Below are 27,988 nucleotides of genomic sequence, written 5' to 3'. Positions count from 1 at the left end.
AAGCTGGGTCAGAAGAGGAGCCAGGACTGGAACCAGGCACTCCAATGTGAACGTGGGTGTCCCAAGGGTGACTTAACCACTGTGCCAAACACTCGCTCCATACACACTGGCTGTTATCTGTGTGTTCACTGCTGAATTTCGCTGCTTGCAAAGGGCCTTGTACAAAGTAAGTCTACATATTTCAGTAAGTCCTTACTAAAGGAACGACTAAAAGGTACACACGATCGTCCACCACCTGGCCCACAGCCATGCTCACAGCCAGCATCCTGCCACTCCCTCATGCTCATACTTGGACAAAGGGAGCCCTTCACGTTCTGGAAACACTGTGCTCCCCTGGGCTTCCTTCATCTGGCCTGGCCTCCCAGCACTCCCTCCTCTGTGAAGCCTCCCCTCTCCCTTGGGATCACTTGGGTGCTCCTTCCTCCACGTTCCAACTCAGCCCGCATAAGTACCTCTGACAATGGCTACATTATAGTGCCACTGGGAAAGTGGAGCAGATATGAACAGATGCTTGAAAGATCAAATTCTAATCGGAAGACATAAACCTGAGCAGTGTCTTGCATGCAGAGCGGGGATGTTGCCTCATCCATGCAAATCAAGAGTTTAAATTTTGGTAACAGAATTCCAGTTTGCCACAAACAATCTGGTATTTAGCACAGACTTCCTTTAATATGGTTAAATAAGAGCTAATGATACTGAAAAATAAATATAGCTTATAAAAAATAAAGCATATGGTTCTTTTCAAATCAAAAAGAATATCTACATAGTCACACGTTGCCAATTTTTTGTCAAAACCTTTTGTAACAGTTGATAACTGAGAAAAAAAGGAAAGGAAAATGTTCCTCTAGTTTGCCGAATACTCCCAGTGTTTCAAATCGAGAGCTCAATACATTTCTGTACCTAAACTGTATTAGTTTAGCACCCCATAAAGATGTCTTTAAGCAACAATTTAATACTATGACCTTATTTGTTTTCAGGAGTCAATGTTAGAAACCTTCATACAAAAACCATTTCTCAACCAGCCTTAAAAATACTATTGAAAACACCAGTTTTGGGGGCCAGCACTGTGGCACAGCAGGTAAAGCCACTGCCTGCAGTGCTGGCATCCCATATGGGTGCTCATTCAAGTCCTGGCTGCTCTACTTCCCATCCAGCTCTTTGCTACGGCCTGGGAAAGCAGTAGAGGACAGCCCAAGTGCTTGGGCCCCTGCACTCGTATGGGAGACCCGGAAGTTCCAGGCTTCTGGCTTTGGTTTGGCACAGCTCCAGACATTGTAGCCATTTGGGGAGTGAACCAGCAGATGAAAGACCTCTCTCTCTCTCTCTCTCTCTCTCTCTGCCTCGGCCTCTCCGTAACTCTGCCTTTCAAATAAATAAATAAATAAATCTTAAAACAAAACAAAACAAAACAAAACAAACACTACGTTGTTCAGTGACACGAGAATCCATGATAAAATCCCATTAAAATTTAATACCAGAAGTGCTCGCGCTGTGGCATAGTGGGTGAAGCTTCCACCTGCCGGGCTGACACCCCATATGGGCACCCGGTTAGAGTCCCAGCTACTCCAATTCTGATCCAGCTCTCTGCTGTGGCCTGGGAAAGCAGTAGAAGATGGCCCAAGTTCCTGGGCCCCTGCACTCATGTGGGAGACCTGGAAAAAGCTCCTGGCTCCTGGCTTCAGATCGGCCCAGCTCAGGCCGCAGCCATTTGGGGAGTGAACCAGCAGATGGAAGACCTCTCTCTCTGCCTCTGCCTTTCTGTAACTATATCAATAAATAAATTTTTTCAAAAATTTAACACAATAAAAAGTTACCTGTTAATGAATCATTGTACATTCTTTCCCCAGAAAATAAGAGCCATTTAGAGTGGCCGGAGTTGCAGCGCAGCAGGTTAAACTGGACTTGGGCACCCGCCTCTTCTATCAGCACACCTGGGGTGCAGTTCCACCTCCACTTCTGATCCCAGCTTTCTGCTAGTGCACACCCTGGGAGACAGCAAATGATGACTCAAACACCTGGGTCCTTGCCACCTGTGTGGGAGACCCGGATGGAGTTCCTGGCTCTGGTTGGCTCAGCCCTGGCTGAAGTAGGCATTGGGAAGTGAACCAGCAGAAGCAAGACCTGTATCTGTCACTCTGCCTTTTGCATAAATATAAATAAATTTTAAAAACAAACAAACTAGTTTTAAAAAAACAGCTACAGGGGCCAGCACTGTGGCTCAGCGAGTTAAACTGCTATCTGCAGCGCGGCATCCCGTATGGGTGCCGGTTCCAGTCTTGACTGCTTCACTTCCAATCCAGCTCCCTGCTAATGCACCTGGGAAAGCAGTAGAAGATGGCCCAAGTGCCTGTGCCCCTGCAACCACACGGGAGACTCAGAAGAAGCTCCTGGCTCCTGGTTTCAACCTGGCCTAGCCCTGGCTGTTGCTGCCATTTGGGGAGTTAAGGAGCAGATGGAGGACTTCTCTTTCTCCCTAACTCTGACTTTCAAATAAATGAATAAATCTTTATTTAAAAAAAAAGAAATATAAGAAGGTAGAAGAACAACAGACTACGTAGGCAACTATTGAATACTAGCTATACGATATAAACAGTGTCTTCAGGAGTTCAAAATACACATAACTAAAACATGTCATCAATAGCATAAAAAGTGAGGGGAGGGGTAGAATAAACTGGACCTCGGATATCCAAGGTCTTTGATTATCCAGGAAATGGTGAAAGGACTACTGGTGGACACTAATAAGTGGGCAGTGCATGTTCTAATGTCTAGGGTAACCACAAACAATGAATAGCAAACTGATAGGAAGGAAATGGAATAATAAGAAATATTTGATTAACTGGATAACCTAGAGGGGCCAGCATTGTTTGTACAGAGGGTTAACCTGCTGCCCATGATGCCAGCACCCAGTATGAGCATCAGTTCAAGTCCTGGCTGCTCCACTTCCAATCCAGCTCTCTGTAAATGCTCCTAGGAAAGCAGCAGAAGATGGTCCAAGCAGCTGGGCCCCTGCCACCCACATGGGAGATGTAGATGGAGTTCCAGGCTCCTAGCTTCGGCCTGGCCCAGTCCCAGTCCCAGTTGCTGTATCCATCTGGGGAATGAATCAGCAGATGGAAGGTCTCTGCCTTCCCTTCACCCTCCACAACCCTATCTTTGAAATAAATAAATATATCTTTCAAAAATCTACAACTTTAGCTAAAATCATAAGCATTTTTCATGTATTTATTTTGTAATATATTCAGTTTGGTTTATTATCAAATATCCAGGTCTCTTCTCAAAACCGAGACTGGGCTAGAGTGAAGAGGAGCAATAATAATGTGCTGTTGGTCTCTTACACGCCACGCACTGAGCCACGCACTACTCACAAGTTACCTTAATTAACGCCCAGACACATTCATCGGGTAATATTGCCACCCCTGTCACTTATATGAGGAAAACGGAGACTGAAGAAGTTGAATGGCCTACAGAAAGGTTGTTAACAGCCATCACAAGAGGGATTCAAGCTCAGGTTCATGTGGCCGATGCACCCAGCTGGTTCCTTGCCACCCATCTGGAAGACTCAGAGCTCCGGGCTTCTGCCTCTGGCCTGGCTCAGCCTACGCTGTTGCAGTCATTTGGGGAAATGAACCAGAGGAAATGCACCAGGGGAGCTCTCTGCCGATCTCTAAGCCTCTCAAATAAACATGATAAAATATAAAATTTAAAAAAGAAAACAATTTTCAATTTCTTCAAATGTTATCTGATGGACAACCTTCACATTTTACACTCACACTCAAAAATGGTGAAGGGGACTTTATCCCAAAATCCTACAAGCCCTGTGCTCTGACTTCTCAGCAGTAGTTACTTAAAAACCAAGAATTAACTGTGTCCAGATAACCACTTCCCTACCTTTGGAATACTGAGAGTAATTAAATGCCCTGAGCTTTCTTCTATCACAGGGAATGGGTGGTACCAGGCTTTCAAGGTAAACATCTACTCCTGGAACGTGATCGCATAGTGCTATTGGCAACAGTGAGGGCTCATTAAGAGAGACAACCAATAAGACTAAACTTTATCTGCCCCTTCCACCTCCTCTTGATATCCACGGGAAATAATTTCTCAGATTATCGCCAACATGATTCTCAGTCAAGGCTTCTGGAGTGCAGCATCTCCGCCAAGGAGTCTTGCAGTTGTTTCCATTATTGCTCAAGTTTATCATCTCACTGAGCCGCACACAATCTGACACACACAATCTGACTCTCCAATCTGAACCATTTGGAAGATAAGAATCGGCAGCTATTGAATCCCGTGGTACAGGTAGCACTGAAAGATTGAAACTTAAGGGCTTAAGGTATCTCCATTTGCCTTGTAAAAGGACAGCTAAATCCCCCTTCGGCAGGCCTTAAAAGGCCCTCAGGAGGTGGGGCCCTTGGCGCTCTCAGTGCACACAGGTCAACCTGCGCACCCTTACGCTGCCTTTACCAGACCTCTGCCTCCCCAAGTCTGCCACCGAGAGAGGCCTGGCAGGGAAGAACCAGGCCAGCTTTCATCTAGGCAGTCCCTAAGTGACGAAAATGCAGCAATGCACACATTAGACAAGCTACTGCCAGCAGAGAATGTGTAATGAAGTCACATATGGCAGTGCTTCAAAACCCCATCAGAAAGCAAATATGGTTATACTAGAGCAGCGCTTAGACTTAAGGAAGAAAAAAAAAAAACAATAAAAAAGCCCAGCTAGGGCCTTCCTTAGACAAGCCTAAGACAACACGCATATTACTCATCCAACAGACAACTATTGAGCAAGAAGCCCCCGTGCCAGGAGACACGAGAGAGAGGAAGGTAAATCAGGATCTTCTTCTAAGTCGCCTGTCCTGTGGGGAGAGCAGTAACATGTGCAGGAAAGTCACCCACCTGTCACACGGGAAGATCAATAACGTGTGCAGGAAAGCTGTCACACAGGGAGCATGTGAGCTACTAACAAGGGACACGGCACTCAAAAGGAAAAGAGGGCATTCCCATGGAAGGCCTGCTGCAGGGTCCATATCCAAACCGGACCTTTGAAAAGTGGCTGGGAGAGGGGAGGTTGAACAGGGGACACAGAGCAGGAAGGTGGCTGGAGATAAGGGGGCAGCCAATGCAAAGCGCTAGGAGGGGTCACGTGGTCAAGCACCGGAGCAGTGATGAGCAGGATCTCCAGGGCACACGACAGTGTAGACCTGGAGGTCCAGGGAGCATTCGGGAGCCCGCTAGCCAGCTGACCGGGGAGAGGCAACAAGAACCAAACAAGGACAACGCCAGGGGTGGAAAGGCAGCTGCTCTTAGAGCTGTGTGAGAGGAAGGGTCAGCTGGCGGCAACAGAGAGGTCACAGGGAGGTCAACAGCTGGTGAGAACTATTTTCTTTTTCTTTTTTTAAATTTTTGACAGGCAGAGTGGACAGTGAAAGAGAGACAGAGAGAAAGGTCTTCCTTTGCCGTTGGTTCACCCTCCAATGGCCGCCACGGTAGGCGCGCTGCGGCCGGCGCACCGCGCTGATCCGATGGCAGGAGCCAGGTGCTTCTCCTGGTCTCCCATGGGGTGCAGGGCCCAAGGACTTGGGCCATCCTCCACTGCACTCCCTGGCCACAGCAGAGAGCTGGCCTGGAAGAGGGGCAACCGGGACAGGATCGGTGCCCCGACCAGGACTAGAACCCGGTGTGCCGGCGCTGCAAGGTGGAGGATTAGCCTAGTGAGCCGTGGCGCCGGCCGAGAACTATTTTCTAAAGGAAACAGGATGGAGAAAGAGTCGGTGAGATCTGCACAGCCCATCGGGCAGCTGGAATGGCAGTCCCTAAAAAATGCGCGTCTAACCTGAAGGCGGAACCCCACGTATGTAGGGAGGTGGGCAAAAAGAAGCTAGCCTGACCATGACAATGTGGGAGTTAATGAGGTCACCAAGAGGCGAGAACAGACAAGAGGGAAAGGGATAAGACCACGGTCAACTCCAATGGTCAAGATACAAGCAGAGGGAAGAGTCAGCAGCCGGCTGGGAAGAAAACTAGCCGTCCAGGGATGCAGGAACTTCAAGGACAGGTTGGGAGCAGCATCTACTGTCTTACTCACGGACCTACCTGTCGACTTCAAGGTGGCCTCAAGCTCCTTCAAGGCAGGAGCTGCTTGCTAGGCTGACCTGTGCTGCACAGTATCTGCCGTGCACCACCGTGTTTCTGTTTGGAAAAGAAAAGGACCAGCAATGTCCAACACGCAGGAAAGCCACGGAGGCTGGCAGCCAAGAAGACAAGCAAACGGACGCCTGGGTGATCGCTAGGAACACACAGTGGTGCGGGGCGGGATTCAGAGTGCGAGCCAAGGGAGAGGGGGCAGCCAGAGATGCAGGAAGAGAGGGCGCGCTGAGGGAAAGACAAGGGCAGGCAACAGGAGACCCAGGGCACAGCTGGGAGGTTTGTCCTGGGAAGGCAGCTACTCAGCCTGAGCACCTCGTGGGCACTGCAGGCATGAGGCCAAGAGTCCTGCTTGGGGGGCTGGCGTTGGAATACAGTGGGTTAAGCTGATACCTGTGACATAGGTATCTCCTATTAGCTGGTTCGAGTCCTGGCTGTTCCATAGCCGGTCCAGCTCCCTGCTAATGCACCTGGGAAGGCAGTGGAGGATGGCCAAGTCCTTGGGCCCCTGCACCCACGTGGAGGACCCAGAAGAAGCTCCTGGCTCCTGGTTTCGGCCTGGCGCAGCATGAGCCATTTGGGGAGTGAGCCAAAGAATGGAAGAATGGAAGACCTCTTTGTCTCTATCAGTCAGTCTGCCTTTCAGATAAACACATCTTTCAGAGAGAAAAACAGAGAGAGAGGGAGAGAGAGAGAATACAGGAGTCCTGCTTACAAGCAGCTTACATTCCAGTAAGGAGAGAGTGAGGAAACAAGGCCACCAATAGAGCCCATTGAGTCCCAGTACAGCAACACAGCAGTGACCAGGGCCAGGTGTGGTCAGGAATGGCGTCTCTGAGAGGGTCAGGTTTGACTTCAGCCCAAACAGCAGAAACAGTGGCTGAGGCTCTGGAGCAAGAATGCTCCAGACAGCGAGGACAGCAAACATGAAAGCTCCATCCACAGTGGCCATGGCTGGCCAGTTCCAGGGGCAGAACGAGATGAGAGTGACTGCACCATAAAGAGCAGCGGGCAGGGACCCTGGGTTGTGGCTGAGCCGAGGATTCCATCAACAGGGGAATGGGAAAGCCTGGCCGCTGTGTGAAAGATCCCAGCCAAGCCACTCTGGAAGCAAGGTCACCAACCGGACGGAAACGACGGGAGACCAAGCAAAAGCTGGTGGACACCAGGCCTCGGGCTGAAGCTGGTGATGCTCAAGGGTAGGTGGGCTTGGGACAATGCTGGCGTATAAAGGGAAAACACGCTGGCCTCTTGAACACGGGGAGTGAGGAAGACAGGAAATGAGGATGATCTAGACTTGCGGCCTGAGCACCTCCGTGTGCGGTGAGGCCACTTACAGAGACGCCTGGAGCAACCTGAGGGAAGCAGGCCTGCACCGGGCAGAGCCGGGCTCTTGTCTGGGCTATTTAAAAACCAATTATTTGACTTTACCATTATTCATTCATATGTATTTGAGAGGGAGAGAGAGATCGATCTTCCATCAGCCAGTTCACTCCACAAATACCTACAACAGCCAGGGCTGATCTAGGTTAAACCCGGGAGCCCAGAACTCAGTGTGCATCTTCCACAGGATGCAGGCATCCCAAGTGGCATCTTAACCTCTGTGCCACACACTCAGCCCTCTTCTGGTCATTTTATATCTGATGTCTCTGTTAGACTCCACAGGGAGGTGCAGTGGTATAGGCAATTGCATAGTTAAGGCTGGAGCTCAGGGGAGGTCCAAGCAAGAGTTATGCATTGAAGAGTCATCAGCAGATAGGTAGTATTTAAAGTCACGGGTTGCGTGGGGTCACACAGGGAAAGAAGGGAGTCAAAGACAGAGCCTGTACTTTTTCCAGGTTGGAAGGTGGAAAGGCAATAAGTGTTGCTGCTCAGCAGGTTAAGTTTCTCCTGGGAAACCCGCATCCCATATGGAAGTGCCAGTTGGGTCCTGGCACCTGCACTTCTGATCCAGCTTCCTGCTAATACATCCTGGGGGGCCCAGGATGACGGCCCAAGTGTTTAGGCCTCTGCCACCCATGGGGGAGACGCAGATGGAATTCCAAGCTTCTGGCTTCAGCCTAGCCCAGCTCCAGCTTCTGTGGGCATCTGGAGAGTGAACCAGCAGATGGAAGCTCACTCTCTCTCTCACTCTTGCTCTGCTTTTCAAATAAATAAATTAAAAAAAAAAAAAAAAAAAGAAGGAGGAAAGAATGAATAAGAACAGAGAAGTTTTGGGGTAAAAAGCTTGAAGAACCCTTGGTTGCTCTCTGTTGGCTCAGGAGAGTAGTGGAAAGGGGTCCGATGCTGAAGATCACAGGAAAGGTTTAGATAAAGCATCAGAGGCAATAGAATAAGACGTCGTCCTTTGTTAGAAACTCAGCGGGGTAGGCTTTGAGACTCCTCAGCAAGACGATGAAGCTCAGGTGTATCCACGAAGACTGGTGTGTCACTCAAACACAATATGAGCACTTGCAAAGAAATATGGCCGAGAGCCCTAGAAGGGTCACAGTTCACGGCTGACGACCAGAGACCCCCCAGGATGAGGAGTCAACTCGAGTGAGAATGGCCCAGTAAAAGAGAAATGCACAAAGTCAGAGGATGAAGAGTAGGTTCAAAAGACAGAGGGAATATGAAAGGTATAAAGGCAAGAGTTTGCAGCCACAGACGGAAATATCAGAGTTGACAATCAAAAAGGTGAAAGGACTCTGAGTGATGATAAAGTCCAGGTGTGGCCATTAGATCTCACAAAGTCTTTTATTTTTCCCAGAGGCTCAGATTACCATCAAAGACACTCCCTGAGTCCTTGCTAGCCTGTGCCTGGCTACAGAAACACAAGGGAGAGGCAGCATAACAGGGTGGAAAGGTGAAGGGTGGCCCAGAGGTAAGCCTTGTTCTCGCTTACCATGCACCTGACAGTGTCTGGCTCCACTGCCCTATCCATAGCCATAGCTAGGCAGAAACCTTCTCAGCCTTCATACATGCTCCCCGGGGAAAACACAACAGCAAGGAGGTGACAGGAAGCAGACTCCGCGCTCCATCGGAACTGATGGGCTCTTCACAATCAATGCAGCTTCACTCTGCTGCTGCTACCAGATCATCATCGTCTCCTGAGTTACTGACAAGAACGGCCAGGAAGACAGAAGGAGATGCAGTTCCTAAGTCGCTTCTTAAACACTAGGTCAGGGCAGGTGTGTGGCACAGCTGTTAAGATGTAGCTTGGGGGGCTGGTGCTGTGGCTCACTTGGTTAATCCTCCACCTGTGGTGCTGGCATCCCATATGGGCACTGGTTCTAGTCCTGGTTGCTCCTCTTCCAGTCCAGCTCTCTGCTATGGCCTGGGAAGGCAGTGGAGGATGGCCCAAGTGCTTGGGCCCCTGCACCCACATGGGAGACCAGGAAGAAGTACCTGGCTCCTGGCTTCGGATCAGCACTGCACTGGCCATTGCGGCCATTTGGGGAGTAAACCAACAGAAGGAAGACCTGTCTGTCTCTTTCTCTCTCTCTCTGTCTACCTGTCAAATAAAAAAAAAAAAAAATGTAGCTTGGGGATGGCGCTGTGGTGTAATGGGTGAAGCCACTACCTGCAGTGTCGGCCTCCAATATGGATGCTGGTTCGAGTCCCAGCAGCTCCACTTCCGATTCAGTTCTCTGCTTATGGCCTGGCAAAGCAGTGGACAATGGCCCAAGTCCTTGGGCCCTGCACCCACATGGGAGACCCAGAAGAAGCTCCTGGCTTCGGACTGGTGCAGCTCCGGCTGTTGTGGCCACCTGGGGAGTGAACCAGCAGATGGAAGACCTCTTTCTGCCTCTCCTCCTCTCTGTATGTAACTCTTTCAATAAATAAATTAAAAAAAAAAAAAAAAGATGCAGCTGGGGACACCCACATCCTACATCAGAATGCCCGAGTTTGAGTCCCAGCTCTAATTCCTAGGCCAGCTTCCTGCTTATAGGCACCCTGGCAAGCAGCAGGTGATGGCTCAAGCACCCGGGTTTCTGTCACCTTCACGGGAGACCCAGACTGAGTTCTTGGCTCCCGGCTCGGGTGTAGGTCCCGACTGTTGTGGGTATTTAAGGAGGGAACCAGTGTGTGTGTGTGGGGGGGGGGGGGGATCTCTGTCTGCCTCTCTCTGACTTCCAATAAAAAAAATTTTAAATCGAAGACCAAGTCACTGGGGGAGGCACTTGGCATACTGGTTATGACATCGCGTGGGATGTTCACATCCCGTATCAGAGTTCCTGGGCTTGAGTCCTGACTCCCCTCCTGATCCAACTTTCTTTAATCCAACCCTGAAAGGCAGCAGCTGACGGCCCAAGATGGGCTGCTGCCATCCGCGTGGGAGACCTGAATTGAGCACTGGCCCAGACCTAGCTGTTTTGGGCATTTGGGGAGTGAACCAATGATAGAAGATCTCTGTGTCTATCTCCATCTATCTCCATCTGTCTCTGTCTCTCTGCCTTTCAAATAAAATGAAACTAAATAAAAAATAATTTAAAAACAAAACAGCAAAGAAACAGACTGGGCATTAACCAACTGAATTCCTTCTTCCTAGCAGCGTAGCACTAGGCCATAAAACCATGACATCACTTCAGGAGATCCCGAGAGGTCAGAGCCAGGGCAAGTCTTTAATTCTCTCTTACTACCACTACTTTTTCATTAGAGAGACAGACAGAGTTCGCATCCACTGATTCATCTCCCACGAAATGGGTGGCACTGGGCTGGGGCTGAAGCCAGGAAATGGGAATTCAACTCAAGTCTCTCCAGCTGCTTGAGCCATCACTTGCTGTCTGTCAGGATCTGCAAGAGCAGGAAGCTGGAATGAAGAGCCAGAGCCGGGAATCAAACTCAGACATCTGAGTGTGAGATACGGACATCTCAACCACCAAGCTGAATTGCTTCCTTGAATTCTTCATTATGAACTAGTGGGGCTTTGTGCAGTGTCAGCTTGGCGAAGCTGGAACTGCATTTCCCAGGATTCTCGTTACGCAGTTCCAGGTTAGAGGGGGGCAAAACAGAACTTCACGTGGGATGTGGGACGTACAACTGAAGCCACAGCCATCAGACTCCGGCGTTCTTCACAGTTAAGAGGAGGGAGAGAGAGACAGCGGTGCCAAGGAGCACCCGATCGTCCTTGACCGTTATGCTTCTGTCTCCTCCCAGATGTGCTCTTACGGACCAGTGACCCCAGGACCAACAGGTGTGCGGCTGCAAACTCAGAGGGAGCGAAGGGACAATCCTCTCTCTGCCTGGCTTCCAGCTGCCTCTGCAGGTTTCAGTTTGTCCACCCACTCGTGCTTCAGGAGGGCTGGCTGGTGACTCTGCCCTTTCAGGCCTTCACTCCCCCCAGCTCCTCCCATAGTTGTGGAAGGTCTAATTCCTCTAATAAATGCCTTATTCCACAATATTTATATACCTCTGCTTCCTTGATGGAGCCTAACTAATACAGTAAACCAAGTATTGAGCAGACAGCTTTGCCCTTAAGGACTCAGTAATTGACACAAACCACCTTACATTTATAGCATTGCTTTACAGTTTCCAAATCCTGCTCACATGATTTAGTACTCAACCTTGAGAGGATTAAATAAGGAAACTGAGGTTCCCAGAAGTTATGTGATCAAACAATAATAATAAAAAAAAAAGATGCAAAAAAACACTTTGAGGCAATCCATACTGATGAGTAACCAAAATAACTCAATAAGCATGAAATGATTTACACAATTCTCTGACCAAAGGGGAGACAAAAAAGGCTGTGGCACTATCTATCTACCAAATTAGCAGCTGCTAGAGGACCGAGCACTGCCCAGCATCCCTCACTACCCGGCCATGTACACACTGACCAACCTCGTCTGCCAAGTGCTGTGTGAACACCTGGTCCTCCCCAAGCCTTTGGTTTAAAGAGAACGGGGGATTCACACTGGCTTTAGAAGAGCACACAAGGCACCCAAGACCACTGGTAACGAACTCTCTCCTGCTCCTCACCTTGGACGGCTTCCTCCTTCCTCCCCCATCCTCCTGCTCACTATTTCCATTTGCAGCTCTTCCTTTGTCTCACCCATCCCTCCTCCCCAACAGTGCCTTAGCCTGCCCATGTCAATCACTGATGCCACAGGTGGTGGGGGGTGTGCCCAGCATCCCCAGTGAGGCTCAATATGGAGCAGGGTGTGACAGTAGGCTTGCAAGGAATTGAACTCTGGGTTTCCCTGTTCTTTAAACAAAAGATAACTACATCAATCTGATTCCACATTCAGTGGTCCTTGGTTGCCCACCCACTGAGTGAACCACATCCTCAGGTAAGCTTGATGAGCCAGCACCGAGCCAAGTGTCAGAATCAGTGAGGACAGAACAATGGCAGCTCAGAGAAAAGCTGGGAGGAGACGAGCCTCCAACAAGACAAGAATCCTTTGAAACATCAAGTAAGTAAAAGTAATGAGGGACCTGGGGCATCAAGGGGGAGGAAGAACCAGACAAAAAACAGATAAAGTCACCTGTGATGTCAGGCTCAAACTCCATCAGGTGGCACGCGAGGCTCTTCCCAATCTCCCATCTCAATCCTCTGCCACTGAAGACCCTACAGCCTCACCCGCCACTCTGGCCACTAAATGAGTTGTCTTCATTCATTTAAAACCGATCTGCTGAGTGCAGGCATCTAGCCTCGTGGTTAAAATGCCTGGTGAGTCCCACTCCGGCTTCCTGTCAATGTGCGTGCTGAGAAGCAGCAGCGAAGGCTCAAGTAACTGGGTTCCCGCCACCCATGTGGGGAACGTGCACTGCGCTCCTGGCTCCCAGCTTCAGACCAGCCGAGCCCCCGCCATTTTGGGCATTCGGGGAGTGAACCTGTAGATGGGAGTACCCTACCTCAAATAAATAAATAAATTTTTTGAAAGCACCAACCTGCTCTTGTAAACAGGTGTATTTCCATCTATGGCCATACCACCCAGAACACGCCCGATCTCATCTCATAAATAGGTGTGTTTCTTTCCCTATGCTCTTTCTTCAGCCCAACAAATTACCCACCCATTCCCCATCAGACCAAAAACAAACAAACAAATAAAAAGCAACAACAACAAAAAAACCACCTACTGATCAAGATTTAATGAGCTCAAATGAGTCTACCTTCTGAAGCCATTCCAGATCCTTCTCCAGCCTCCGCCCTGAGTGCAGGTACAGCCCAGAAGGTGCCCACTGAGTTCAGGAGGTACCACACACCCCCATGCGCACTCTGAGCCTGCCTGCCCATCTGATCACAGCAAATGCCACACACCCCTCAGGAGACCGGTTCTTGGCCCAGGAGAAAACAACACAATCCCAGTATTACAAAGGCCAAATTCCACCACACTGGTTTCATTAACACTCTTCCTCGGGGCTAATAAAAGCTAATAAAAACCTAGGCTGTCTGGATCCTTACAAAAGGTTCTCAATCCAGGCATGGCACCAAGGCCTTTAAAAACACATGCCCAGGTAGGTTGTGATACGTGCAAGTACAAGGGATCTTGTCAATCATGTTCCTCCTTTCTTCGCCAAAAGCGAAGGCTGTTCCTTCTCTCTAAACTTTCAGCTTCATTTTTCCTTTGTCCCTACCAACCCTTGATACTTCTTCAGTGCCACCTCTCTTGCTCCGTAGGTACCACACTTCCGCACCTGGAACGGCAGCTCCAGGTGTCCGGGGACCATGCTTTGTGTGCCCTGAGCTCTAGAATCAGGCTGGCATGGGGTAAAGAGCAACCAGTGGCCCTGAACCAGGCAGAGAGTGAGCCGAAGCACATGCTGCACACAGCAGCCCCACTGCCCTGCCGGGGCTCCGAGTCGGCTGCCTGGCCGGCTGCTCGCTAGACCAGTGATGACAAGCGGACGGTCTGTGGCCTGGACTCACCCAGCCACAGCGCTGGCAGGACGCACTGGGCCCGAAGGAGTCTACGTCTCTGTACTGTGAACACCAGGGTGAAGCCCCGGAAGGCAGAGATAGTTGCCTTTCAGGGATGGGAGCGGCTGTATCCACCCGACAAAGGCAGGAAGGGGTGGAGGGAGTGGGGAGACAATAATGTGAACCCAAGAGCCACTGGCCTTCCACACGCACTGCCAAGAGAAAATCTGAGCAAACCCACAGCAGGAAGCACGCGAGACCCTTCTCATCCCTTCTTTCTCATGTGTGGACTCCAAATTTTCCCTACTCTACTGCAAAACCTCCCTCAGAAATGAAGTCATAAGCAATTCTTTCCTAAATGCTATGGTAGTAACAAAAACAGACAGCACACATACAAAAGAGTAAGTCCCCTGCTCCCCTCTGTGACCGGAGGGCCACAACTGTATACATGCTCTGCATACATTTTATTTATTTATTTATTTATTTAGACAGGCAGAGTGGATAGTGAGAGAGAGAGAGACAGAGAGAAAGGTCTTCCCTTGCCGTTGGTTCACCCTCCAATGGCCGCCATGGCTGGCGAGCTGCGGCCAGCGCACCTCGCTGATCTGAAGCCAGGGGCCAGGTGCTTCCCCTGGTCTCCCATGGGGTGCAGGGCCCAAGGACTTGGGCCATCCTCCACTGCACTCCCGGGCCACACAGAGAGCTGGCCTGGAAGAGGGGCAACCGTGACAGAATCCGGCGCCCCGACCGGGACTAGAACCCAGTGTGCCAGCGCCGCAGGTGGAGGATTAGCCTATTGAGCCATGGTGCCGGCCTGCATACATGTATTTTAACACATACTAAAGCACCCCCTAGAGTTCATGGAAAATTTGACTCAAAAGATAAGTCTGGGGGCCGGCATTGTGGTACAGTGGGTTAAGCCGCCATCTATGACAACAGCACCTTCTATGGGAACTCTGGTTCAAATCTTGGTTGCTCCACTTCCCACCCAGCTCCCTGCTAATGCACCTGGGAAGACAGAAGAAGATGGCCCAAGTGCTTGGGTCCCTGACACCCATGAGAGAACCAGATGGAATTTCAGGCTCTTGGCTTCTGCCTGGCCCAGACCCCATGATCATGGCCATTTGGGGGAGTAAACCAACAAGTGGAAGAATTCTTTTTCTGTCTCTCCATCTTTGAAACAAGTTAAATGTTTTTTTTTTTTAACTTTATTTATTTATTTATTTATTTTTGCTGAAAAAACTTTCAGACTCCACATATGAGGGATCTTCAAAATGTTCACGAATTCTGAATGGATAGTGAGTGTTTCCCAGGCCCATAAATTAATTCGATTGTTCAAAGTCTCAAGTTCCCACACACTGAGGCAAGCAAAGTCAAGGCCCTGCTTTCGTGGCACTGATGGTCCAGAGAGCGACAGACAACACTCACCACAGTAAACGGATCATCATGAACCGATGGCTGCACCCTGCAGGAATGCGGCGCCACGAGAGCCCACGGCCAAGGTGGACACGGGCCACGCCGTGGACAGCAGCGACCCCGCTGCATCCAAATACATCCTCATCTCTCTGGGAAATGGAGGCTTCACTTGCAATCCAGAGTCCAACAGCTGAAAATTATTCTAAGGCAAAGAAAGGCAAGGCGGGCACATATTTTACAGTCATTTCTAAGGGCCTGGAGCGAGAGATGCCTGGGAAAACTGCACAAAACTCAGTGCTCAAGTCTCTGGTGTTTGTGGCGAGGCCCCCACGCCTCAATGGATCACATGGCATGAATGCAGAGTGTGCCTCCTCCTTGCCTCCGAGGCTCTCATCCCGCTGTGTGCTGGCAGGTGGTATGAGCGAGCTTGGCACGGGGATCCCCAAGGGTACACGGGGCCTCCCCAACAACTCAGAGATGTGCTGGCAGCCGAGGCGCCTCCCCCAGTTCCTCAAAAGCCAAGGATGACACTAAGCTTCCTGGGACCCATACTGAAGGTTTCGGGTTGAAATGTGTCTGCAGGCTGCATCGTTATTAAAGTGAGACCCCGGTGACTACAACACACGATTGTATAAACCTTGTTTCCGTACAAAACCAACTAAAGGCCCCCAGCCCTCTTTGAAAACCGGTCTGGGTTCCCTATCAGGTGATAGCCTGTTGAAGAAATGCTCGACAGAACTACCTAAGGGGAACATCAGTAACTGTTCTGTGAGCTGTTTGCCTTGTAAGAAGCAACCAGAAAACCGGATTACAGCCTGACTGATCACCTTCATTTAGCAGGCGAGCTTCCTCTGAGCCCCTTGCCAGCCCTGTGCACGCCGGCTCCCAGCTGCTCCAGGGACACTGATGGCGCAGCCAACGCCCCTCAGGGTGGTTTGGCTCATATTCTTTCTCTCCCCCAAGTTCAATATCCACATGCCCTGAGGTCTCTCTGACTTCCCCAGCTCAAGTCGGCTCATCCACAGATGGGACAACCACGCATATATTCAGCTACTCCCACCTGGGAGGAACACGCCCCCCGCTCCGGGCTCCCCACTTCCCAGCCCCACTTGCTCCACAGAGCTTCTCCATAATGACAGGCACAGCCCTCAGCTTCATCCCTGTAATTCTCCCAGCCCCACACGCACGCACAGCGTCCTAAGAGCTCATTCACTCAGCCCCTTCACAAGCACCTCTGATCCATTCAGCTGTTCAGCTATAACCGGTTCCATTGCCATTGTGGGCTTCATTTCCTAATTCTTTTGTAATCTCCCACAGTGTCAGAAACACAGTAAATATTCCCTAAATGCTGCTCAAGTACTAAAACACAAGACTACAAGGGAAAGCGGCAATGTCGCGCGTCGCAGCATAGAATAGTAACTGAGCGCAAATGATGCCTTCAGGGTCACAGCCGTGTTGCCTTCGACTCAGACAACCAAGAGCCCTCCGTGGGCCAGACGCTGGCATAGGCAGCAGGGTCTTAACTCAGCACTTAGTGTATGGATTTTCTCAACCAAAAGGATGGACTATAACATCTTCTAATAGATAAGAAAACATTCGGAAGTGCCAGCTTTCAGAAAATGGAGAAATGAATAGCTGTGCCAAAGGTGGTGCCTTTTTTTTTTTTTTTTAAACTCCTCTCTGCAACATAAGCAAAGTGGCAGTGCGCTGGACAGACGCCAAATCAGCTGATCCTCCACTTTCTGTTCGCTGGGGAGGGCCGACGCATTTATAAAGCACTCTGCTCTTTCACCTCTGAAAGAGCACAAGACACCAAGCTACTTCCAACACGGCCCAGAATACACTCCTGGAGGATTCTTGGTAAGCCTCAAAAATACCTGCATCAAAGCCAAGTGAGATAACATCACTGGGTTTAGCAACAGCGTGGTGTGCAGCACCACAGAGGAGCCAGGGAGGGCTGGGCAGCAGCCAAGACACAGTGAGCATGGAGGTCCCCAACACGGGCTCCCACCGGCAACGTGCACGTCTTCTAGGAGGGACCCTTTGGGTCAGTGTGATAGGCAGCATCACTGTGAACCCTTCCCTTTCCCATCCAGAGAAAGATAAGGAAGAAGTCCCCACACACCAGGACTGCACCCCTCAGCCAGTTAAGTCTATTGATTGGAGACAATTAAAGCTCTCCTGTCTTTCAGAAAGGCTATAAAACCCACAGCACTGTCAACATTTGGACCCATCTGAAGACGCCTGCATCTGTTCAGTTCTCTGCGGTCTGGGATGTATGGGGGCGGGGGGGGGGGGGGGGCTGGGAGGCGTTAACTGTCTCCGAGGCTCCTCCCCAGCCTTGCAGGCTAAACGTGGAAGAAAACACAAGTCACAAGTTTCCGAAGGCCGAGACCTGATTATTCAACCCCACTTACTCAGGGCTGAGATTCTCGATCAAAACTCGCAAAAAAGAGGGGTAAGCATGGTAGCACCATAGGTTACGCCTGTATCCCATGTTGGAGTCCCCGTTACTCCTCTTCAGATCCAGCTTCTTGCTAACGTGCCTGGGAAAGCAGCAGAGGACGGCCCAAGTCCTCGGGTCTCTACCACCCCTGCGGGAGGCCCACCTGAAGTTCTGGGCTCCTGGCTTCAGCCTGGCCCAGCCCCAGAAGTTGTAAGCATCAAGGGAGTGAATCAGCAGATGGCAGACGCCTCTCTCTGCCTCTCCCTTTCTCTCTTAAGAAAAAAAATAAAATAAAATAAAATCAAAAGAAGCAGCAGTCTGTGATCTGAAAATGCTACTTTGGTTTTGCTGGTTCTGTGACCTTCCCTGGGAGTCTCTGTGAAAGTCCAGTTAGCCAAGCACTGAGGGCATCTCCCTACCTCAGGGAGCCCCAGCCAAAGATCTCTAGTTTCACAGCACAGGAAATGAGGAAGCCGCTGCTGACACAAGCACAGAACAACAAACAATTCCTAGAGCCCTGGAGGCCAGGCCAGGCAGGTGAGAGACAACAGCCACTGGCTGCAGCCCCGAGCAGTGCTCAAAAGACGGGCACAGAGCCAGGGCAGCCAAGCCCAACCAAGAGGCCCATATGGCAACAGCAGGGGTCGGCGTGAACTCAAAGAATTCTGAAGACAGAGTGGGAGACCTCCGGGATCAGCTATCCCAATCCTTAATTTACAGGAGCTAAAAGCTCTTCAGAAGCTAGTTCAAGGTCACAAAACGCGAGTGCAAGGAAGCATGGGGCCAGAATCTTAAAAGACATGGAAACAGGCTGGTGCCGTGGCTTAACAGGCTAATCCTCCACCTTGCGGCGCCGGCACACCGGGTTCTAGTCCCGGTTGGGGCGCCAGATTCTATCCCGGTTGCCCCTCTTCCAGGCCAGCTCTCTGCTATGGCCCGGGAAGGCAGTGGAGGATGGCCCAGGTGCTTGGGCCCTACACCCCATGGGAGACCAGGAGAAGCACCTGGCTCCTGGCTTCGGATCAGCACAATGCACCAGCCGCTGCGGCCATTGGAGGGTGAACCAACGGCAAAAAGGAAGACCTTTCTCTCTGTTTCTCTCTCTCACTATCCACTCTGCCTGTCAAAAAAAAAAAAAAAAGACATGGAAACAAACATCACTTTTCAGCTAACTGAATCATTTCTTTCTGTGTTGGTTTTTTTTTTTTTTTTATTTCTGTGTTTTCAAAGACACATTTGACTCTGAATGATGTGGGCCACAGAAAGAGGGAGCCGTGGACTGTGGTTCTGAGCCCAGACAGTCTGGGTTTGAATGCTAGCAGCTCTGCCACTTGCGCTGTGATGCGATCTGGAGCAAGTGAAGTTACTTCAGTCTCTCTGACTCAGTGTCCTCAGCCATCCAGAGGGAGCACATAACAGCACCCAGCGCAGGCGGTCACGAAGCCTACCTAAGGGACTTACACTACACAGAGAGCACGGGGCATGGCAGCATGCTACACACACACCACAGGGAAGACAGGGACGCGTTTATTAGGAAGCAGGGAACCCTTGCACTGGTTCCTCCCCAGCACACCTGCCCCCTCACCTCCGATTTGCCTCAGTTTCCTACAACACCTGGCACCGATGTTCCTCACATGTCACACCCCACTGCCTGCTGATCCGTTCAGCCCCAATCCCATTAAGAAATTCGAGTACAATTGGCCAAAGCAGTGTAAGAGGCAAAAACTCTGACCACCTGCGTGTATGACTACTGGCCACCCAGCTATCACTGCTCATACCTCTACTTCCAAGAGCCTGTCTCAGAAGCAGCTGTGGGAGAGCAAAGAGTAAGGTAAGTCCACAGATCAACACGGAGAAGCCACCCCAGGGGACACGCGGGAAAGTTTAAATGTGTGCAGAGAAGGACAGGAGCATGCAGGTAACTCGAACTGGCATGCCCGGGCCTCTGGGCCCAGCATTAGGGCTGCAAGGGCAGCACACACAGCAGAGACCACACTCTGCACCACCCCGTTCCTGCCACGGCCCCTCCATCTCTCTCTTCCCTCCTGACTCTCGGAGGCCAACCCCACTGTCTGCTTGGTCCAGGCCCTGCAGTCACGCTGGCTCACCCAGCTGGCCTGCTGGAGGTCAGAGTCTCCCGGAGGCCTCTCTGCTGGGCCCCAAACTGCCACCTTCACAGTTTTGGCCCTGCACTCACCACCACTCGCTAGTCCCCGACTCCGAGTCCCTGCCCCACCTCAGCCACTCCTCCCGCTCATGGTTCCACTTCTTCCCTGGCTACCGGTCACACGCCACAGCTTCCAAACCCCAAGGCCGTCTTTGCCAGCTTTTTTTCGGTGTGGCAGCAGCATGCAACCAATCCTCTCCAACAAACCCACTCACACCCATCTCTGCCTGGCCTCCGACAGGGTGTGCTCCGGCTTCTCTCCCACCCTTCTAGAAACTCTCCCTCCAGTTTGCTGCCCCCTAACTGCAGGCGGGCATCCCCAGAACCTGTCCACTTTCTGGCACCAAGCGCAGGTCCGGTGTGTGCTGTCGCTCCCTCTGAGAGCAGACCTGAGGCTGACCCACCAGGGCTCGGACCGGTACCTGGCGGGCTCAGTGCTGGCTGAATGGATACAGGAGCTGCTCACCTGACCACTGAGCTTCTTAGCTTCTGTCTTCCGACAGCTCTTCTCAGGTTCAGGGGCTATGGTTCATCAAGTGATAGACAGGCTAACCTTTGTCAGGTCACAGCACACACAGCAAATAATCTCTGTATAGCTCTCTGGGTAAACAGGCCCTAGGGTGGCCTCTGTCCTGGGAACCCTAGGGAGCCAAGGCATCAATATCATGACACATCTCCCGCCCAGTTGGAACCCATGTGGGTTCCCTGCCCTGGCCCATATGCTAGGATGTTCTGGCTTGGTTCAGCTCTAAATAAGGACACGGGGAATCCATTATCAGGGCAGTCTTGGCTCAATCTCACTTTTAAGCCCAGAGAAGTGACCCATCTGTCTGCACACCGTCTCTAATTCATTAGAATTCCAGGTAGCATCCATCCTGAACCCTGAGACACAATTCTGTTCTCCACTGTTCTAGGCCAGCGTCATCTGATCTGAGACAGAGCAAGACTAGCCACAAGGTACTTCCTGCTCTTCTGAAATATCCTGAGTGATGCAAAGGCCTTCTCATTCCAGCTGCTTATCAAGGTGTGAAACAGGATGCAGCAAAGGCCCCAGATGTCATCCTTAAACTCGAATCACGCTGCTTAGTGACTCCATAATCTAGCACAAACACTTAGGGAGTACTGAGGGGAAATTGGATTTGAGGCACACACACACATGCACAGGGCCATTATCTCTGTCTACTGGGAATCACGTTGCTGGTACGCGACAGCCTTAACCACACAGTCTGATGCTCCTGCTTTCCAAAGACTACAGTTGGTGTGGAGAGAAATACTCCAGCGTCCAAGAAACCACTGACTGTGCCAACCGCAGCACTTTGCCTTTTCCAGAAGATGAATTATGAAGAATTTTTGCCAGTTCAAGTTATTTTCCCAAAGCAGAGTCAAATGGCCTTGCAACCTCGCCTTTAAGATACCAATGCAATTAAACCGAATGGCTATGGACTGCCCTGACAGCTTCCCCCAGCTTCACTTGATGAAGTGAGACACAGACACACACCGACAGACAAGCCCGCACCTTATTCCACTGCCAAACACAGCGCCCTTATGAAAATGTACTTTTAATCTAAGGGGGGAGAAATCAGCACCACCGCTCATCCCTAAAACAAAATAGCCCCATCAATGCCGACCAGCCCCACTGCCTTGTAAGGAATGATCACTGACAACTAGAGTTCCTATTCAGCAGGCTAATAAGAATAATTATAGCCAGGGCAGGCATTAATCAGCTTGGCAGATACAGGAATTCTGTTAACAAGGCTGAAATGAGTGCCAGGGAATCTCTGAAGGCCACAGCACTTCAAAGACCGTTAACGCTGGATGCGTTCACTAGGATTCCTGCGGCCGTGTCCCCCTCCAGTGTTTCCTGCAGGAGGCTGCTTTGCGGCCCCTGTCCTCGGAGCAGGCACGGTGACCTGCCGGGGGGGGGGGGGGGGGCGCAGGGCGGCTGCGAGGTGCATGCCGGTACGGCCCCTGCCTGCACTCTGCTCACCCCACATCTTCCCCTTCCCAACACTATCAGGCTTCCACCTGAACTAATCTCCAGCAACACACGGCCCCAGGTGGCGGGGCCCATCGGTCCATTCTCCTTAGCAGAGGTAGAATGCAGTGGAGATCAAACGCTGGCTCTGCCGGGGGGATCGGTAGGGTCTGTTAGGTGACTTTTCTGCCGGGGGCATCGGTAGGGTCTGTTAGGTGACTTCTCTGGGCACCAGCTTCCCAGTCTGTAACGAGGAGATAACGGTGCCTTTCTCAAAGTGCTGCTGTGCAGAAGAAATAGCAGAGTATGAGGAAGAGCCTGATGCTTGCCATTCACGCTATAAACAGTAGCGACTGCTACTCTGGGCCTGTTAGGTGCAGAGCTCCTACAGAAGCTACGAGAAAAGAACAAAGAGTCAGAACCCAGGCAGACACACGTGGTACCTAGGAGGCGGTCACACCTGGGCAGGAGGGCAGGCACATCACCCTCCATCCTTCATCACGCAGACTGCCAGCCGGCCCCCTAAGTCCCTTCTTCCATGGCAGCTGGCACATGGCTGCCAGGCTTCTCTGCACCTCCCAGCTTCCCTTGCAGCTACTGTGGCTTGGGACAATGGAGCAGGTGCAGAACGGATGTGCGCCACTTCCAAGCGTGGGTCACGAGCCACCATCCAGCTTCTTCCACACTTCCCCTCTTCTTCCTTCTTCATGGTGAGGACAACCCCCAAAGAGATCTTAGAGAGCACAGCCCGAGACAGCGCCACTGCACGCAGCCTGGGAGCCAGCCCGGCCACGTGTGGCAGGGGCCCCAGCCTGCTCTCCTTCTGAAGCATCCAGGTGGCCATGTTGTAAAAGACACTTTATCAGCTGCACCACTCTGCTTTGAGGCTCAATGTTAGGCCACTCTAACCTCCCTAAGCAATAAGATACCCTTCTACAGCATTTGAATGTTAAAAATATAAATGTAATGCTTTTGTCATTAATGAATATTTTAATAGATTTGCAGAACAGAATAGAAAGACATGAAGAGAATATGCTAATCCCACTCCACAATTCCTCTTCTACTCTCCAGTACAGGCTGCACCCCAGTTGGCACATCACCCTGGTGTGTTAATCTCACCCCCTACCCCGCAAACTTTTAGTGGCTACCCATTTCCCACAGACAAAAGGACACCTTTAAATGTATTCAATCAGCCGATAGCTATCAAGCACCCACTATGTGTTACACACTCTATTAGTAACAGCGAGTCCAGGAGTCCTCGAGCCCAACAAGGTTCCTGTCCCCAGGGGAGGGACTGAGACCAGGGAACAGACAATCGTATACAGTGAAATAAATAAATGCTATGCTGAGAGAAGCGCAGGCTGCCCAACAGCACCCAGCAGGCCAACAAATCCAGCCCGCGCTCCAGCCTTCTCAGCTCAGCCCGCAAAGCCTGCAGGACGCCCCCCACACCAAACCCACCTTTCAGTTTGCTCCCCCATTGTTCCACCTGCCCCCACCACCTACCTCCAGTTGCAAGAAACTCACATGCCATTTCTGAATGAGCCCGGCTCTTTCCCTCATCCACACTCCGTGCTTCTCCCCAGGGGCCAGAATGCTCTTCTATCCATTCTTTCAGAATTCTAATTATCCCCAAGGCTCAGCTCAAATGTCACCCCCTTCAGCAAAAGCAACCCCGACCTCCCAGTCACAATGAATCATCCTCTTCCTTGCCTCCTCCCCACACCTGGTTTCTACGGCAGGTGTTTCATTCCATCTTAGAGTCAGTGGTTTTATTACCTGTCCATTCGTCCCCACCCACCACTCAGTGAGACACTGTGTGTGCCCTGGATATGGCTGGGACGCCCAGGATTGATCGCATTGTGGCGGACGGTCATTCAAATGCCATACTGAATGCATGGACGGCACAGGCAAAGGGAGAGCAGACAGGTCACTCAGCATCACCTGTCTGAGCCAGAGAGGACTCAAGGGGCAGCATCTCCTTGGAGCAAAAGCTTGGGCAAAGGTGGGAGCCCCAAATACGACCCTCTAGAGGGAAAGCAACACCCTTATAGGGGAGACTGGAGGGAGACATCCACCAGGAAGATGTCAGACTGTGTGCGAGTGAGTGTGTCCCACCGGGACCTGGGCTGAGAGCCTGCGAGAGAAGCAGGAAGGATGGGAGCAGCCACAGAACGGAGAGACAGGGTGAACTCACAGGTGAAGGAGAGCAGTGATACTGGGCACACACCCAGGTCGCACCACAGGAGGAAAGATGATCTGGCTTATCAACATTTTAAGTCACAGGAATCAGTACAGTGCCAAGGCAGTACACAGCAGGGAGCCGTCCCAGGGGTCAGGCTGAAGTCAGGGCAAGTGAGACTGAGCAGCAGAGTTACTGAGAGACACCAACAGGTCAGAGAGCCCGCTGGTGAGAAGGCTCTGGCTGGTGACACCAGACAGCCCCGGCACAGCCAATTGGAGACGTCCAGCCAGGGCCAGAAGCACTGCTGTACAAGGCAGATTTCTCCACTTGAGCTCGCTTCACCAGCCTCTCGTTGCCCGACTCCCATACCTCAATTACCCATTCTTCTCCAACTCCTACCTTAGCCCACCTGCCTTCTTTCATGTTGATTTGCAGCTACCTAAAAGGTGAGATCTTCCATCCGCTGGTTCACTCCCCAAATGCCCACAACAGACAGGGCTGGGACAGGCCAAAGCTAGGAGCCCGGACCTACATCTGGTACTTCCACTTGTGTGGCAGGAGCCCAAGCACTTGAGCCATCTTCTGCTGCCTCCCAGAATGCATTAGCAGGGAGCTGGATTGGAAGTACAGCAGCCAGGACTGGAACTGGCACTCTGATATAGGATGCAGCTGCCCCGGGGGTAGCTTAACCCACTGTAGCACAACACCCAGCCCCTATCACATCCCTTAACTGGTATGCAGGCTGGGAACTTCACCACCCTAGGGGGGACTCATTCACCCAGGCTATGAACTCCTAGAGGTGCACAGTACACAACCTGTGCAACCATGGGTCGCAGACATAAAAGCTGATTAATGGGTACCAACTATCACCAGCAACATGCAACAAATGCAGAACTTAGAAGGTTCCCAGCATGAAGGAGAAAGATTAAAAGCTCTAGAATCAGAGACCACAGACAAGGTGCTATGAAACCAATAGGAGATCTCAAAGTTTTCTGCACACAGGTTGCTGGATGAATTCTCTTAGGGAGTGAGTTCCAGAAAACGGCTCAGAGGCAAAGGAAGAACGCACAGCGGCAGCCAGACAGGCTGGTGGCAGGCAGCAGGAGGCACAGCCCGGGGCTGGGGCAGGGTGGGTCCCGGTGCCAGCAAGAGGGGAGGGGCTGTGAAAGCCCTCCACTGGGCCCCTGGGACCTTAAGTCCTTTAGCATGTGCTTGGCTGGGAAGACACCACCCGCCATGCAGTCTGTCACAGACTCAGACCTGCCTTCTCTGGGGGCTTGGAAGGCACCCACCGACCAGGTCACGGGATCTACCTCGCCCTGGTTGCCACCGACCGCAGGGATTCAAGGATATCACAGAAATGGCAGGGTCAGCCGCAGCTCAGGTAGGCACGTCCTAGGCAGATTTCTGTGGCTGGGACCGAAACCCACACTATCCACGTGAAGATGGTGTCAGTGCAGAGAGGGAATGGAAAATGGAGAGGGGAAAAGCCCACGAAAGATTCCTTGGGTGGGGGGAGGGCGCCGGGCCGAGGCGTCCAGAGGCACCAGGGGCTTCCGGAGGGAGGTGGGAAGGCAAGGGACAGTCAGGGAGGAAAAGTAACAGGTAGAAAAAGTTGGAGAGGCCGGGCTCTCCTCGGGTCTTTGTGTACTAACACGCAGCGAGGCAGCTCCAAGAAACGCTCAAAGGCAAGGCTGAGGCAGAAGATCGAGGCGCGCCGGGAATGACGGCAGGGCTGGCACAGCCACGGTCCCCGCACGCTCCGGCCGCCGCGACCTTCGCAGAGCAAGTTGGGGACTCCCCGGCTCTCCCGGAGCCCGCCCCTCGGCGAGGGTCCGCGAGCGCCCGGGGGGCTCCGAGGGCTCCGATTCCCGCCCCCCCCCGGGGGGGGCCGGGGACGCGCGCTGGGACCGCGGGCACCTTCCGGGCCACGAGTTCAAGGTGAGCCGGGCTCCCGGCGGCCAACAGGTAGGGCGGGCAGAGTGAGGGCCGTCGGCCCCGCGCCGCTCCCCGCGGTGAGGCTCGGCTCAGCCCGGTCCGGCCCGGCCCGGCCCAGCGACGTCGGCCACTCCCCGCCCGGCCGGGTCTCCCGGGAGCCGCCCGGGCACCCTGGGCGCCCCAGGCCGCGCGCCGCAGCCGCGCCCCGCCAGCCCCGGCGCCCCGCGCCCGCCGAGCCCGCGCGCACTCACCCAGCCACAGCAGCGCCAGCAGCAGCGGCCTCGGCGCCAGGCGCCCCATGCTCGCGCGGCGGAGCTGCTCGCCCCCTCCTCCTTCTTCCCCGCCGCCTCTCCTCCTCCTCCTCCTCCAGCTCCGGCTGCTCCAGAGTCGGCGCTCCTCCGCCTGGGCCGCGCGCCTGCTCCGCTCTCCTCGCGAGCCGATCAATCCCGGCGCCGGGGCGTACGTGCGCCCGGGGCTCGGCTCGCGCCCTCCCGCCTCTCACACGCCCGCCGGCCCTCCCTCCTGCAGCCGGCCGGGCCCGGGAGCCGGCCCGCCGATCCCAGTGTGCAGCCCCGACCGCTCCGCGAAAGCAAAAGGGAAGAGCCGCAGCGCCCGCCCGCCCGCGCCTCCCATCCGGCTCTCTGCCAGCAACAAACACAAACTTTCCCAAGCCCCTCCCCGCTCCAGGTAACGGAGGAGGCGCCGGGGCCACCCGCTTAAAGGGGAGGAGGCGTCGCAGCCCACCCAGCCCGCCCCTCGGGCCCCCGCCCCCACGAGAAACTTTCCTCCGACCTTTAAAAGTTGGCCTGGGCAACGTCGTCTGGAAATCCCACCGCCCCGGCCCCAACCCCCAGACGCCCTGCGTTCCCCCTCTGAGGTCACCCACGCGTGTCTCGCCCTGAGCCCCCAGCTCCCGCCCCGAGCCGGCTGCTTAAAAAAAAAAATCCTCAGCCAGGACTGAGAGGGCGGGAAGGCCTCGAGGGCAAGGCCACGGGTGCAACCTCTGTGTCCCACAGGGCCGTGCCCAGGGACTGGCTGCGAAGGGGCAGGGGCGAAGTCGGAAGGCGCTCTCCGTGCCTGGGCCCCGACCCCGTGGCGCTCCGGGGACCAGCTTCCCACAGACGAGCGCTTCCACGGAGCCCGCGCATCCGCCCGGGCTGCGTGTGGAATGAGCTTCGAAGACTTCGTGTGTGTTGTTTACGTGGCCACAACCACTTGCCAGTAAAGTCTCTTTCTCCCCCACAGTGGAGTTCTGTGCTTCTGGTTTGAATACAAAAGACCCCGCGGTACTGAGGTTCCAAGTTCAAAACTTCACAAGGCTGATTCAGCCGGACAAGGAGCAGCACTGGTGCCCACGGTCGGAGTCACCGCAGCCTTGTGTTAATGTGTGGGGAAACAAGTCACAGATGCCCTCTGCCCCAACTGGTGGGGAACGCGGCTTTCACTCTAAGGCATCCTTTTCCCACCACAAGCCTTATCTGAACCAACAAGTGCGTGATTAGCCGGGTGTGAACCCTCCGGAGAGAGACTCTCACAACTTCATTTCCGGTGGTGCCCCAGTGTTTATGTACCTAATGCCACTGAATGGCACACTTAAAAAGGGTTAAAATGCTAAATGTGGATGTTGTGCATGTTTTGCCACAATAAAACAAGACTTCCTTAAGACTGTTCACCCAGGCTGTAATTCCTTTTCCCTTCCCATCCTAATTCGCTGCTAGAATTTCACAGGGAAGTTTTTATTATTTCATTCCATCATCCTCGAATGCAAGACGTATGTTAGGCCTTGCAGGGTGCTGGAGCTACAGAGAAGCTTAAGGCCCGGCCCTGCAGAAGCTCAGATTTCAGCTCGTCCATCTTTCTCTTTCTTAACCACCCGCAGTGCT

The 27,988-nt window shown here is 52.5% G+C and overlaps 1 protein-coding gene across 1 annotated transcript in view; it reads right to left on the bottom strand.

Moving 5' to 3' along the window:
• The window catches only part of PTGFRN (prostaglandin F2 receptor inhibitor), a 77,407-nt gene extending 50,815 nt beyond the window's left edge, over window positions 1-26,592 (bottom strand). The window contains exon 1 of the mRNA XM_062192045.1: window positions 26,357-26,592. Within this exon, the coding sequence (XP_062048029.1) occupies window positions 26,357-26,405 (49 nt within the window). The 5' untranslated portion in view covers window positions 26,406-26,592. The remainder of the gene's footprint in view (window positions 1-26,356) is intronic.
• Between the last annotated feature and the right edge of the window lie 1,396 nt (window positions 26,593-27,988).

Source organism: Lepus europaeus, chromosome 5 (assembly GCF_033115175.1).
Source record: "Lepus europaeus isolate LE1 chromosome 5, mLepTim1.pri, whole genome shotgun sequence".
Taxonomy (NCBI): Eukaryota; Metazoa; Chordata; class Mammalia; order Lagomorpha; family Leporidae; genus Lepus; species Lepus europaeus.
Note: the sequence above shows the minus strand (reverse complement) of the source record. Positions and strands in the feature narration are given on the sequence as shown.